The sequence below is a fragment of the Ictalurus furcatus genome, chromosome 16, assembly GCF_023375685.1.
Source record: "Ictalurus furcatus strain D&B chromosome 16, Billie_1.0, whole genome shotgun sequence".
Lineage (NCBI taxonomy): Eukaryota > Metazoa > Chordata > Actinopteri > Siluriformes > Ictaluridae > Ictalurus > Ictalurus furcatus.
The window spans coordinates 22,242,552-22,259,065 of record NC_071270.1 but is presented as its reverse complement, the minus strand read 5'-3'; the positions used below and the strand labels follow the sequence as shown (position 1 = coordinate 22,259,065).

Below are 16,514 nucleotides of genomic sequence, written 5' to 3'. Positions count from 1 at the left end.
TTGATACCAAACTTATATTTTTGGAGGAGAATAAGGAATAAAATATCTCATCGTTGTATGGGTGCAGTATCGAATAATGAGGATAAATTAGAAGAGTCTTTAAAAATCTTTTGATAATAGTAGTTTGTTAATATATATATATTGTTAATATATATATATATATATATATATATATATATATATATATATGGAAAAGCTGTATGTTTTTGGTTTGTCTGTCCATCTGGCTGTCACGGATCCTTGTTAGGGTGATATCTCTAGAATGATTGGTTGAAGGTTTTTGTGATATATATGTAAATACTATTGTAACCAGCCAATGAACTTATAGAATTTTAAAACAATGTCATAGTAAATTAAACTGTATGAAGTATATTTAAGATTATTTCAAGCATGCAAACTAGTAACAAGAAGAACTAGACTTGTTTGCATCCCTGTCGAGTTCTACTTGTTAATTTTCTTTTTTATTTATTCATTTTCATTTTCTTATATATTAACAACAACCACTTAAACAATGAAAAGCTTTTCTTATTTTGCATGCAAATGTACTGTATAATGTATGATGTTTGCAGTTAAACAGACTCTTATAACATGGGCCTAGCAGCGTAGCTGTCAGTAGCTGTATCTGAGTTGCTTGAAGACATTTCGGGACTCGATACATTGTACACATCTGAAAAAGAACAAAATATTCGTGCCAATACCATTCACATACAGTGGGAGAAATAAGTACTGAATGTGTCAACATTTTTTTCAGTAAATATTTCCAATGAGGTTATTCACATGAAATTTTCACCAGGCTTTGGTATTAACTCAAGAAATCCACACATATAAAGAAAGCCAAACATTAAAGTCCATAAATGAAGTTATGTGTAATAAAGAGGAATGACACAGGAAAAAAGTCTTGAACATGTTAACTGAAATTTATTTAATATTTAGTGGAAGCCTTTGTTTGTAATAACAGCTGCAAGATGCTTCCTGTATGAAGAAATAAATGGGCTGCAGTAATCAGGTGTGATTTTGGCCCATTCTTCTAAACTTATTGTCTTTAAATCTTGTTCAATTGGATTCAAGTCAGGTGATTGACTGGGCCATCCTAACACCTTGATTTTTTTCTCTGAAACCAATTGAGAGTTTGCTTTGCTGTAGGCTTTGGATCGTTGTCCTGCTCGAAGGTCCACCCACGTCTCATCTTCATCATCCTGGTGGATGGCAGCAGATTCTACTCAAGAATCTCCCAGTAAAGGGCTCCATACATCGTTCCTTCAATTATATGAAGTCTGTCAGTACCAAGTGATGAAAAACAGCAGCACACCATGATGCTTCCACCTCCACACTTCACTGAGTATAGTAGTATAGTGTTTTTTAGGGTGATGTGCAGTGTCATTTCTTCTCCAAACATGGTGTGTACTATGACAGCCAAAAAGTTCCATTTTGCTCTCGTCTGACCAGACTACACTCTCCCAGTATTTCATAGCCTTGTCCAAATGAGTTGTAGCAAACTTTAAACGAGCTTCAACATGCCATTTCTTTAGTAATAGAGTCTTGCGGGGTGAGGCAGTGGCAGTGGAGTGAAGTGCCTATTGTTTTCTCTGTGACGATGGCACCTGCTGCCTCCAAGTGTTTCTGGAGCTCTTTCCGAGTGGTCCTTGGCTCTTGGGCTACTCTTCTGACTATTCTTCTGACTCCCTGGACAGAAATTTTGCGAGGCGCTCCTGTGCGTGGCCGGTGGATGATAGAGTGATGTTGCTTCCACTTGAGGATAATGGCCCCAATGGTGTTTACTGGAGGATTCAGAAGTTTTGAAATACATCTCTATCCGATTCCATCAATATGTTTTGCAATAATGAGGTTGCAAAGGTCTTGGGAGAGCTCTTTGCTTTTACCCATCATGAAATGTTTCTTGTGTGACGCTTTGGTAATGAAAAGCCTTTTTATAGACCATCAATTTACTACCCAGCTGATATTCATTTGCACAGATAGGAGGTATAATTACTTACGGATTTCAGCTGCTTCCTTGCCTTACCTTGCCTTAGAGAACTGCTTTTTCTTAGTGTGTTCAATACTTTTTTCCTGTGTCATTCCACTTTATTACACATAACTTGAGCGGATTTCTTGAATTAATACTGATGTCTGGTGAAACTTTCATGTAAATAACCTCATTGGAAATATATTTCCTGAAATAAATGTTGACGTGTTCAATACTTATTTCCCCCAACTGTTTCAGGACATTGCTTATATACTTGATGCATGATAAAGCTCACATGTAACAAAACCAAAAGCTAAATGTGCTTCAAATAAAGTAATTACAAAATTTAAATCAATTACCATAAACTGGAATTTAGTGCAAAAATGTGGACAAAAATGTTATGTAATTTAAAGTATAAGTTCAATATCTATATCAAGACTGGGGAAATAATTAAAACCTATAGTGTCATTAATTTAAAGGAGGTGAGGACAGGGGACATTACCAAAGTTCTTTTTCAGTTAAAATCCTGCCCTGTGAGCAGTTTATATAATACAATATTTGTGCTATATTATACAACTTGGGCATATAATCAGCAGTTCATACCTATATATCAGCCTATAGTCCTATTGTGTCCATTAAAATTCACACCGATTATTGGAGTAAAAATATAAATTAACAAACTTTATTAAATTATGTACTTTAGCTGTATTATAAACTATAGCTGACCCCTGATTCTTTTATATAGTTTTCTTGATAAAAAAGAAAGTATGCCATCATGTCAGTTATGTGTGCAGAATGGACTTTACGTTATGAATATAAGGACGCTCATCAAAATTGCTGTCCATGTTAAACAGCCATACATTACAGATATGATAAATAAAGAGCAGATTTTTTAAAATGCCTGAGCACTCATTTAACAATGTTTGCAGCAAAAAATTAAACCATGTGTAAATATAAATTTTAAACAATTTAATACTTATTAATACCTTAATGTTACACCAATTTAGACATGTTTAAGGTCCACTAAGACTCTGTAATAGTAATTCACAGTCAGACCTGTGTCATAGTTCTGGGTTGGAATCAGTGTGAATGTGGTAGGCTTATGTCTTACGCCATCTCAGATATGTCACATGTTATTATGCCACAGCTTTCAACAAGAAAGATGGCTGAGTACATGGTGACAGACATGTGCCAGAAGTCAGTCAGTGAAAAAAAGAGTGTCGGAATCTATTCCTAATTTGTTTGGAAGCTTGGAATGATACTCATCCAGTTTATCATAATCGTGGAATTGTATCATTACCCAGTTGAGAAGTTTTTTAGCTATGATAGCCTACTGATTATAGATAGTGATTAAAAGAAGTTGTGTGTGTGTGTGTGTGTGTGTGTCATCCAGCAAATTTAAAAAATATTCAATAGTTCATTTTAAAATTATTAAACTGTACTACATTTATGACATTTGGCAGACCCCCTTATCCAGAGTGACTGACATTGAGCTCATTTATACAAAATGATCAACTGAGGGTTAAAGGCCTTGCCCAAGGTGACAGCTTCATAGTGCTGGGGTTTGAACTCACGACCATCTGATCAGTACCCCGACGTCTTAACCACTGAGCTACCACTGCACTACGTGGTACTGCACTACGTTGAATGGTTAAAATCTGAACTGTTCAACGCTCAAAATTAGTTTCTTTTTAAAACTATACATTTATCCAATTGCTTGTTTTAATACAAACCTGAAAAGAGAGTTTGAGTTTAGTGTGTGAACATTATAATGAAATGTGGTCAAACACAATTTGATAAAACAGCCTTAGTGAATAAAATGTGCATATTAACATTCAGGTAAGTTACATACTTCTCTGCCGTAACCTCTGAAAAAAAGGAAATCCACTTGAGGATGAAGGTCCTGCAGTCGTACTCTGCAATTTAGACAAATTCGTCATCAACCATAATTATTAAAGTAAAGTAAGCGTGACTTATTTTTTTAACCAGTATATGTAGCATAAACTATATTTACCCTGGTACGAATAGAGCTTAAGTTACTCAGTGAAAACGTTCGTGCCAATGCTTCTCGAACCTGCAACCACAAAACAGGCAATATCAAAGCATTATTTATATCTGTTTGTGTGTTTTAAGTGAAGAGTTGTGTAATGGCCTTAGCATAATCATACCTTACTATCCAGTAATGTTCCAAACAGCAAAATAAAGAAACCCTTTAAAGAGAAAAAAGAATATTTTTAACATTTACTATAAATATAATTACTTTAAATATGACTTATAATCTAGAATGTCTAAAAAAAAAAATGTAAATGATTTGTAGATTAATATTAATTTATGTGTATGCAATTAGAGTTACAGAGAAAATTAGATTAAAATGACTTTAATACCTGCAGTGAATTAAGGAACGCAAACACCACGTGAATCCCAAAGTTTGGTGACACCATGGTCCCAATGCCGAATCCCCATGTTAGACCAAAGAGAGGTGTTAAAATCGCCACACATCTAGCAATGACCATTAGGGGATGTTTCTCATCTGGCTGAGTGGTGGCATTAACTCCTCTCCTCAACATCTTACACAGAACCACAATAAGCACCAGGAGGTTTATAGCTACAATAGTCAGAGCAGGAATCACAAATGCCAGGAGGGCCTTCGTTTTACTCCAGTTTAGCCAACAATTGTAATCTTTTTGAATGTATCCTTGACTTCCAGCTGTAGAGGCCACAGTAATGACAGCTATGATTAATGGGGCTCCATAGCCAACAGTGAAGGCTATGGCCATCATTGCTCCTCTGGTCATTCTGGAAAAGACCATGAGGATATGGTAGAGGAGCAAGAGTGCTGACAGCAACATCCAGAAGAAAAGGGCAAGATAAAAGAAGTGCATGAAGAATGTCGCTGTACTGCAGGGACCCACTCCTTTCTTTACAACTGCTGCTCCAATGATGAAGCATATGTTCGCAATCAGAAGGGAGACAGCGATGTTGACTATGGAGACATGGCGCATGTAGGATGTGTCAGTTCTTGTCACTGATTTCCATATAATCATTTCAATGATGAGACATAAAACCAAGCTGCCCAATGAAATGGCCACACCAATGTAAGTTATATAGTCTAAGACTATTGCTAAGTTTTTATCCAGGGTAAATGGTGACATCAGGATTGAAAAAGAGGTTGTGTGATTGCACTCACACGTAATTCTTTCAGTTTCATTTCCTAATTTCTTTAGTTGACATCCAGTTGAGTCCCATCCCCCAATGTCATTCAGAAGATTAAAGTTCCAAAAGACACACTGAGGGTTTCCCAGTCTCTTATTTTTTATGTCAATAGAGAGGGAAATGTTGTTAATTGTTGAGTTTGTCTCAATTAGGACTACATCTCCATTGATGCTGGTGCCAGTCTGACTGCTGTTATTGTTGGTAAGATTTCGAACAGGTAAGACATTGTTAAAAGCTGAAGAAATTATGACTGTGAGGGACGTCTGTGTACTAGTTGCTGGAATATTTATTTGGGTAGTTAAATTTTTTCCAAATGTTCCAGAAAAGGGGGCAGTGATGGAAGTTTTTTTGAGAGAAGATATGTTTGTTATTATTGAGATGCTTTCATCCCGGAGTCTGCGTGCAATGCTCTCAGTTGAGTTCAGAAGTTCAGAACTGGCATTCGTTGTTGTACTGTTTTTGTTTAAAAGCACCCATGTGTCTCGTGTATCATCTGATCCAATGACATCGGTTGTTTGTAAGAAATTCTTTAAATTGAAAGTAAAATAAAAAAAAACAAATAAATACAGTACATCTGAGCCATCTAGTTTATCAATATAAATATCTAATCACTAACTAATCAAAATGCAGAAACGACTGTTTTGATTCTTTTCAGCAAAAAACAATTGAAGGAGTTGCAAAAGGAATTGTAACTGTAAAATAGCTACATAGCATGAAATGCTGCTTTTATTACAGATTATACAACCTGATAGTCATTGTTAAAGCTATTCCCACTTGGGTATTTACAATGTACATCAAATAGCATATAGACTAAATACAATCATATTTATTTAAAAAAATGAACTTACCGTCATGACGGGTTGATTGATTAAAATTGTTTGTGAGAAACTAGAAATGATTTTCAGTATTTCTACAATTGTTAATATGGTAGCTGGAGAATCAGTGATGTTTTGAATCTGTAATATAGCATTATTGCTGACGTTGGCCATAAATTGTTGGAGGTTTCCAACCTGTAAATTCTACAAAAAAAAAAAAATAATAATAATAATTATGAAGGAGCAAACAAAAATCACATAACTAATGTTATCCTTCATGGAAGTAAAAACAAAGTCAATTTGCCTCAGCTTCATCTTTTAAAGTTGCAAAGATACGCAGGGCACAGTAGTCTTCTATGGGTTGCCAGAGGTTTGATGAATTACACAGAGCTACTTGATAGCCAACCATTTCTTTATTACAGTCACCATTGTGTACGTCTCCCAGATTTCCAGCTCCAAATATACTATCTGAGCAGCTAAATGCTAAAAACAATAGACATGAGACATGAGTAAATTTCAGTTCCATAGTTTGGGGGGTCAATATTGTAAAAGGTTTTCCCAGGCTATTTTAAATCAAAATTTATAAAGTATAATTGAATGATGCATACTTTACATCCTGAAAAGGTATCATTAACCTTTTTTTTTGTAAATAAATTTTATTTATTTATTTATTTATATTTGAAATGAACACTTTATCAGAAAATGGTTGTCACAAATTGAGATATTACTTATTTGTAATAGTAATAGTAATAATTAGTAATAATTATTATTATTTAGCTATTTTTATTTTTATTACCATCCTACATGAGGTGCTCTGACATTCCTAGGTTTGTTATAGATTTGGGGAGAAATGTAAATAAAAATGAATGATTATTCACCTTTGTTTGATACACTTATTGTGATGCTCTTTGAGTTGTAACTTTGAGTTGTAGTTCCATTGATGGGATTTTTGAGTTTGCATGTGACATGTTTTTCTTGTTCAGCAGTCTGGCAATCATTTTGTTTAATTGTATAGTCACATAATATGCAGCCTGCCGGTGAGCCTGTGCAGCACAAAAAAAAAAAATATGTAAAACACAAGGCATGCTATAATTATTCAATAATCAAAGCATTGTCACTTATTAATTTTTGGATTCATGACCTCCCACATCACATATAAAGGCTGTGTGTGTTACCTGTTGAAGGTGAGGTGCAAGATATGTTCCACTCCACTTGATACATCTCCTGTACACAACACTGCAGTGGGATTGTTGTATCCTCACATTGTACAACTTTGCTAGTGCTCACTTCGATATTGGGGTATGGTTGAATTGTAATGATTTGCCAGATAACATAGGGCATTTCGTTTACTGTAGTTGTGCATGCATATTGACCTGAGAAAGCAGAGAAGAATTTAATAATAATCTAAAAATAGAATATATGTATGTAGATAGAGAGATAGAGAAAGAGAGAGAGAACTGTACAAAAGTCTTTGGAACCCAATTTTTTAGTACAAATTTTGTTAAAGGTGTTTTGAGGTTTGTTTTGTTTTTTCTACACATTACTTTTTCAACAACAAATGAAATATTAGAGAAGAAACGTTTGTATGTCATTAAAGAAAGAAACATCTTATGTAATAGATCACTTTTCAAACCAAAACATAATGAAGTCTGCATGCAACAAAAAGAAACAATACGTTTCTTAAGTTCAAAAAGTGCAATAATCAAAGTCTCCAGAAGAACTGTGGCAGATTTTTCAACTCAGTAAAACTTACCAGACAATTTCCTTTATGAAACTGCACAAATTGTACCTGAGACTATTGATGTTTTTTAAGCAAAGTGTTCTCACACCAAATATTGACTTTGTTTAGTTTATTACTATTTACTGCTATTTATAGTATTTTTTATGTAAAATATATGACTCCATTGTTTTTAAGGCATCTTTGTATATGTTTAGCATATACTGTAGTGTATATTGTATATTGTACTATATGCTAACCATATATTGTGCTGAGAAACAATTGAGTGGATTTCTTTGAAAGCTGGCTGCACAGTATTAATTCTTAATTACTCCAAACCCTGGAAATATTTTTCCAGAGAACATAAAGGACACAAGTGCTACATTATTATTGTTGTTGCTGTTATAATAATAATAATAATAATAATAATAATAATAATAATAATAATAATAATAATGTCTGAATACTCTATGCCAGAAGGTGTGCGTTAAAACCGTATATACCACAGGTAGGTCCAATCAGTTTAATCACTGTTCTAAATTAATGCCCTGCCTATAAACAAATGTAACCAAAGTAACATCCAGTTAAACTCACATTTTCTTTATTAGTAGAGATTCCACACAGATGCAGTCAATTCACACACACACACACAATCTATCTCTCTCTCTCTCTCTCTCTCTCTCTCTCTCTCTCTCTCTCTACCTGTTTACTATAATTCATTCATGTAAATGTAATCTTATCTCACTACTTTTCTGTGAATGATTTAGAGCGGATGGAATTCTAGACCTCTATATAAAATAACTAACGAAAATGAACCGTTATTTTTATCTTTTTAGTCAAATTTTGCACTACAAATATCAATGACAGATTTAATTTAGCAAGTGAACATGGTAAGTTGGATAATCCAGGCTAGGTGTGCATTAAAATCGTGTAATGCACACCTAATCATGGATTATCCCTTACGCATCTCGTTATATTTTTATGTTTTTTTTAGCAATCTTTATAAAATACAGTAAATTCATTCATCAATGTACACTATTCATGAAAGTATTTGTCATGACCACTGTAATATACTGATTTAACAGAATTATTTGTGACTTACCACTGTCATCGGGGGTGACATTATCGAGTTGATGGATATTATTTGAATTGTTTACGATGGGTTTCCCATCCAGGGACCATTGTATGCTATTATTTACTGGAGGATTGCAGGTCAGTGTGAGATTTGTCCCAGGATATATATTGCCACTACTTTCATATAGTCCATCTTTCACTGAAATAAAGAGCCAAGTACATCTCTTAAGTTTGTTTTTTCAAGAGCTCTGCATAATTATAGACACATACATTATTAATACTAACTTGTAATAAGTTGTACGTATATGGTTAACAAGCCCCTACCACTTTGGATGAATGCAGTATCGCTCACATCGAATCCCTGTAAACGGAGACTACTAGCAAGGTCTTGGTTTGCTGATGCCAAATTAAGGGTAGCATTTGTTGTATTGATAGTAAAGTCTGTAATCACACTGCCAGGCCTGTTAAAAAACACAAAACATCACTGAAGACATTAGTTCTTGAAATGTTGAGTAAAATTTTACAACCACTCAGGTTTTCAATTAATAAAACTACAGATTATAATCCAGATCATTCATTGGTATTGTTTACTGTCAGTATTTAATTATTGATTTAATTCATTTAAATAAGATTGAGATTAGGATTGATTTTTCAAAATCTGAACAATGCAGAATAGACAGGTCTAAAATATTATTATGCTGGGTTACAATAAATAACACTACCTGAAAGCAGTCACTGTTGCAGAATTGGGCCGGTAGCTAAGTAGAGTCCTGTAGCTCTTATCAATCTAAGGGGGAAAAATGCCCAGTATGTCATATTTAGTTTTACATTCACCTCTACTACAACTACTTTTATTAATAATAATAATAATAATAATAATAATAATAACACTTACTGAACTCGAAATTTTTTGTTTATATGTGTTGTATTTTTCACTGCTCTGGTCAGTGAGTGCAAAATCAAATACTTCATTTATTATCAGTGAGAAGCTTAATACATGGGTGCCTGTGAAAAAAAATAACAATTGAAAAAGTAAAACACAAAAGAAAACAATATTATCTAACCCTCAAGCCTTGGAGGATAAATAAAATGAAAGTAAAATAATCTCAGTCGAAATACATACATAAACAAAGTGATATAAACATTTTGTGCAGTATGTTTGTCATTGGGGAAAAAAAACACATACATTTAAATTATATTAGCTATATAAAGGAAATTTACCTGCAATTGTGGTTTGTATAGATGGTTTTGCAGTAGTTCCGGTGGTTACTGTGGATGTGCTGGTTGTATTTGTTGTGTTAACTGCGGAAAAAAAAAACATGATTTGAAAACTCAAAAACAGGCATGTTAAGTTAATTAAAAATCAAATGGTCTTATAGTCCAGTATTACCACATCCAGTACATGCAGTATTACCAGTACTACCATTACCAGTATTATCCAGTAAACCAATATGGTCTTAAGGTACATTTTCAAAGTCAAAATTCATTATTTGTCAGCAAATATTTAAAAAATTTCTAATTAAAAAAAAAAACTGAAACATGCTGCTTGCATAAGTATTTAACCCATTCAGACTAGGACTTGGTGGAACCACCTTTCAGTGCAATAAGTCTTTAAGTCTGTTGTGGGTAAGTTCCTACCAGCTTTGTACACAGTTTCACCCATTCTTCCTGGCAGATTTGCTCCAGGTTCTACATGTTGGTTGGATGTTGTTTGTTGACTACAATTTTCAGATTTCCACTTGTCTTCCACTTGTCTTCAACAGTGCCACAGGTTGTCAATGGGATTCAGATCTGGACTTTGACTTGGCCATTGTATAACATTCACTTTTTTGTTTTAACCATTCTGGCAATGCTGTGGCCTTGTGTTTGGGACTATTGTCCTGCTGAAAGGTGAAGTTACTCCCAAGATTAAGCTTTGGCTTTTTTTTAGTTTGTTTTGTTTGATTTTTAGCAGACTGAAGCAGGTTCTCTTGTGATATCCCCCTGGTTTTACTCTATCAATTCTCCCTTCAATTTTGACAAGAAGCCCAGGTTCTGAGAATGAAAAGCATCCCCAGAGCATGATGCTGCCACAACCATAATTCACTGCATTTGTGGTATGGCTTGATCTTGGTCTAATCACACAAAAAACACATCTTCACTGGATCACTCTCATGCATTCATGTTCACTCTCATGCTCTTCTTGTTTTTGTGCTAGGTTTTGAGGGCAGGTCTTTTCTAGCTAGTGCGTGGATGGTGTGATGCAACTTCCACTGCCTCACTATTGATCCAACAGTGCTTACTTGGATGTCCAATGTCTTAGATATGATTCTATTCCTAAGTTATGAAATTCAATTATCTTATTTTTAACTTCCATGAAATGCTGCTTAGTCTTCATTTTCACTTCTTTCCCTCAGACTGACAGTCTCTTCAGTTTAACTGAGGTGGCTTTTGTTCAGGAAATGGGAGCTATTTTAATATTTCACAGGTGAAGGCCAATTATAAGTTGATTGTGTGCTCATTAAGACAGTATCTTTCATCTGCAACTTCCGGAAACTTGGGGGATGGAATACTTATGCAAGCAGTATTTTTTCCTTTTTAATTTTCTTTGAAATACTTTCATTTTGACTTTGAAAATTCACTCTAAGAGAAGATGACCTTACAATAAAAAAATGCTGACAGGAAGAATGTGTATTTATTATGTGTTATTCCAACAAATTAAGGGGGTCAAACACTTTTGAGGACAAGTGTGTGTGTGTGTGTGTGTGTGTGTGTGTGTGTGTGTGTGTGTGTGTGTGCGTGTGTACAAGCATGCAGAAAGAAAATACTGTTTTTAAGTGAGAGGCCTAATTGTGACACCTAGACACCTAAATATGATTTTATATTAATAATGGTTCAATGAAGTTTCAATGATAAATATACTGTGCCTCATAAACACAACATGCAAAAGAGGTCTCTTTAACTGCTGATTTAGCGCTATAAAATAATGTCAATATAATGTGTCAAACACTTTCACAAAACACTGCTTGTATTTTTTTTAATGGAAATTCTATGTAAAGTGTATGACTAATGAAATTACTGTCATATCCAAAAGACTTAATTAAGAATTGTTATACCTACTGTTTCTATCTCAGTGTCAGTCATACAATATATTCAAATGTTTGAGAGGGAAAGCAGGTGGGGTTTTACCTGTGGTTACAGCTTGACATATAAAGTTATCTATAAAGTAAAAACAACAGTACAATTAAAAAATACCATTAAATACAGTTTATTTAACCCACTCTAACTTAGAGAATTGTCATGAGAAATTTAGCTTTAAAGATCTTGAGTGCTGTATAGAATTAAACATCTAAAGCATAACTAATGTTGCTCTCATTCCTCACTGTTGGGCCTTTTTTCTTCAATTGGACAAATTTTGTATCGCCATCTTGCTATCAAACTAAGCCTCTTAGTTTAGTGCTTTAGTACCGTTTGTATTATTTAGTACTTTCATTAAAAATACTAATAAAGACAATTTATTTCACCCACTCTAAAGCATCTAAATATTCACTACAATCAAATTAAATGTCTAAAAATACCATGCATTTGGCAGGAAAAACTGTTCAGGGTATACGAAAGAAAGTATTGAGAAAAAGTATTTTTCATGATACATATCATACGCACTAGTCAGCTCACTGATTGGTTGGCAGAAGCGTCCATCATATGGAAGAGTGTTGATGCAGCCACAAGAGGAATTGGTGACGTTACCACAAGACCCATATAGTTTGCACTTTTCACATGGCCAGAAATACTGATCCTCACACCTGCACTGATATTCAGTACCATTCAAACTGCACACTGTGGAACAGAAAATCATGATGAGGTGAGGATTTCTTAGAACAATGCTATGATTTTAAGAATGTTATATATATATATATATATATATATATATATATATATATATATATATATATATATATATATATATATATATATATAGGTTTAAATTATCTTTAAATACAATTTATTTGATTCCTTCTGAGATATTGTGTAAACAGACATTAATTGGAAAGAAATGGTTATCAGGGGTTTAACCCCTCTTTTTTTAAAAAAAATTTCAAGTAAATATTTGTGGTTAATGTAATTAAATTTCATATGAAAGCAATCTCTGAAATGCTGTGTATGACTTTATTGGATTTGGATCGTATAATCTGTGACACATTGTGAGTGTGAGATTCATCAGAAACTGAAAGGTCAGTTACCTGTAGTGATGTTAACGTCAGTGACACTGATGTCACTATTTATTGTAGGTAAACTGTGTGTCTGTAAAATGTCCCTCAGTTGATTCAGGATTGTTACATCTATTGCGTCAATCTCAATCTCAATCAGATATTCACCTGAAGGAACGGTGAAAAGAAATTCCACTTAAATTTACTATATGATTATACAGCATGGAAGTAAAGTAATGCTGGTCAGAATTTGCATATCTTGTGTTAGTTATTGAGATAGTTTTACCTGGGGGTAGATCAGGTGGACATATAGAGTCATCTGTAAAGAACAAAATGCCACGATTAAAAAAAATGGACTAATAAATACAGTTTATTTAACCCACTGTCACGATCTCGCCGGCAGATGGCGCTGCGGCGACGACGTGCACAGTCAGCTGGAGAGCGCCTGCACGTGCTTGAAGTGCGCATGGACGATAAGACTTTGTTTACGACGGACATATGCACTTATTTTGGTTTCTGTTCTCTCCCCGCCCTGTTCAGTTATTGGCAGAGGTGCGAGGGTGTGCTTTGAAGTGTTACCAGCTGTCAGCAATTAAGGTAATTGTGACTGGTTATTTAAACCCGTCGCGTTGCTACGCACGTCGGGTGGTATTAGAGTAGAGACTAATAGAGGAAAGACGGAATGAATAATGGTTCTAGGCGCGGCCTAGTTTCCCGTTCCTAGTTGCAGGCCATAGTTAAATGAGAGTTTTATGTCATAGTCGTGTTCTAAGTTTTGTGTTTTATGCCTTATGGCTAGGGAAATGAGAGAAGTTTCAGTTAGTTAAAAGTGGTAGTGTTTCCATGCCCTGTTTAAGTTCATGTTTCTTGTTTCAGCTGTAAGTTTATGTTTAGACCTTGTTTCCTGCCTCCTCGTACATTGACTTAAGTGTAAATAAAGACTTTACTCCTTCGCTTACCTTCCTGTTTGAGTCTGGTGCCGTAACACCCACTCTAACTTAGAAAACTTTGTCATAAGAGTATTTATAATCAAACATGTTTGAGGGCTTATGAAGTTAAATATCTAGAGCATGTGTGCTATTTCTTTCCTTCTGAACTATAGTGTTTATATATATATATATATATATATATATATATATATATATATATATATTTGTATTTGGGTCAGTTTTTCTTGTTGGATGGAACATGTGAAATATCAATTTTGGGTGGGGGGGACACATTTGCCATTTAAAAGTGACAATTATATGTTAATTAAGTATTGAAAGGGCATCAATCTTAAATTATTATTATTATTCATGCTGCATATCATACATACACGTCAGCTCACTGATTGGTTGGCAGAAGTGTCCATCATATGGAAGAGTGTTGATGCAGCCACAAGAGGAATTGGTGACGTTACCACAAGACCCATATAGTTTGCACTTTTCACATGGCCAGAAATACTGATCCTCACACCTGCACTGATATTCAGTACCATTCAAACTGCACACTGTGGAACAGAAAATCATGATGAGGTGAGGATTTCTTAGAACAATGCTATGATTTTAAGAATGTTTATATATATATATATATATATATATATATATATATATATATAGGTTTAAATTATCTTTAAATACAATTTATTTGATTCCTTCTAAGATATTGTGTAAACTGACATTAATTGGAAAGAAATGGTTATCAGGGGTTTAACCCCTCTTTCTTTAAAAAAAATTTCAAGTAAATATTTGTGGTTCATGTCATTAAATTTCATATGAAAGCAATCTCTGAAATGCTGTGTATGACTTTATTGGATTTGGATCGTATAATCTCTGGCACATTGTGAGTGTGAGATTCATCAGAAACTGAAAGGTCAGTTACCTGTAGTGATGTTAACGTCAGTGACACTGATGTCACTATTTACTGTAGGTAAACTGTGTGTCTGTAAAATGTCCCTCAGTTGATTCAGGATTGTTACATCTATTGCGTCAATCTCAATCTCAATCAGATATTCAGCTGAGGGAACGGTGAAAAGAAATTCCACTTAAATTTACTATATGATTATACAGCATGGAAGTAAAGTAATGCTGGTCAAAATTTGCGTATCTTGTGTTAGTTATTGAGATAGTTTTACCTGGGGGTAGATCAGGTGGACATATAGAGTCATCTGTAAAGAACAAAATGCCACGATTAAAAAAAATGGACTAATAAATACAGTTTATTTAACCCACTGTCACGATCTCGCCGGCAGATGGCGCTGCGGCGACGACGTGCACAGTCAGCTGGAGAGCGCCTGCACGTGCTTGAAGTGCGCATGGACGATAAGACTTTGTTTACGACGGACATATGCACTTATTTTGGTTTCTGTTCTCTCCCCGCCCTGTTCAGTTATTGGCAGAGGTGCGAGGGTGTGCTTTGAAGTGTTACCAGCTGTCAGCAATTAAGGTAATTGTGACTGGTTATTTAAACCCGTCGCGTTGCTACGCACGTCGGGTGGTATTAGAGTAGAGACTAATAGAGGAAAGACGGAATGAATAATGGTTCTAGGCGCGGCCTAGTTTCCCGTTCCTAGTTGCAGGCCATAGTTAAATGAGAGTTTTATGTCATAGTCGTGTTCTAAGTTTTGTGTTTTATGCCTTATGGCTAGGGAAATGAGAGAAGTTTCAGTTAGTTAAAAGTGGTAGTGTTTCCATGCCCTGTTTAAGTTCATGTTTCTTGTTTCAGCTGTAAGTTTATGTTTAGACCTTGTTTCCTGCCTCCTCGTACATTGACTTAAGTGTAAATAAAGACTTTACTCCTTCGCTTACCTTCCTGTTTGAGTCTGGTGCCGTAACACCCACTCTAACTTAGAAAACTTTGTCATAAGAGTATTTATAATCAAACATGTTTGAGGGCTTATGAAGTTAAATATCTAGAGCATGTGTGCTATTTCTTTCCTTCTGAACTATAGTGTTTATATATATATATATATATATATATATATATATATATATATATATATTTGTATTTGGGTCAGTTTTTCTTGTTGGATGGAACATGTGAAATATCAATTTTGGGTGGGGGGGACACATTTGCCATTTAAAAGTGACAATTATATGTTAATTAAGTATTGAAAGGGCATCAATCTTAAATTATTATTATTATTCATGCTGCATATCATACATACACGTCAGCTCACTGATTGGTTGGCAGAAGTGTCCATCATATGGAAGAGTGTTGATGCAGCCACAAGAGGAATTGGTGACGTTACCACAAGACCCATATAGTTTGCACTTTTCACATGGCCAGAAATACTGATCCTCACACCTGCACTGATATTCAGTACCATTCAAACTGCACACTGTGGAACAGAAAATCATGATGAGGTGAGGATTTCTTAGAACAATGCTATGATTTTAAGAATGTTTATATATATATATATATATATATATATATATATATATATATATATAGGTTTAAATTATCTTTAAATACAATTTATTTGATTCCTTCTAAGATATTGTGTAAACTGACATTAATTGGAAAGAAATGGTTATCAGGGGTTTAACCCCTCTTTCTTTAAA

General features: G+C 34.4%; 1 protein-coding gene across 1 annotated transcript; it reads right to left on the bottom strand.

Moving 5' to 3' along the window:
* Nucleotides 1–227: 227 nt before the first annotated feature.
* On the bottom strand, nt 228–12,585 carry LOC128620687 (adhesion G protein-coupled receptor F5-like). The gene is made up of 16 exons (XM_053645927.1): nt 12,425–12,585; nt 11,951–11,980; nt 10,004–10,084; nt 9,678–9,787; nt 9,505–9,569; nt 9,107–9,243; nt 8,811–8,981; nt 7,167–7,364; nt 6,870–7,034; nt 6,296–6,474; nt 6,025–6,195; nt 4,348–5,703; nt 4,132–4,173; nt 3,978–4,037; nt 3,816–3,879; nt 228–667 (listed from the first exon to the last, which is right to left on the bottom strand). Exons 8-16 carry the CDS (start codon nt 7,330–7,332, stop codon nt 582–584), a joined length of 2,289 nt encoding a protein of 762 aa, XP_053501902.1. The 5' UTR covers nt 7,333–7,364; nt 8,811–8,981; nt 9,107–9,243; nt 9,505–9,569; nt 9,678–9,787; nt 10,004–10,084; nt 11,951–11,980; nt 12,425–12,585; the 3' UTR covers nt 228–581.
* Between the last annotated feature and the right edge of the window lie 3,929 nt (nt 12,586–16,514).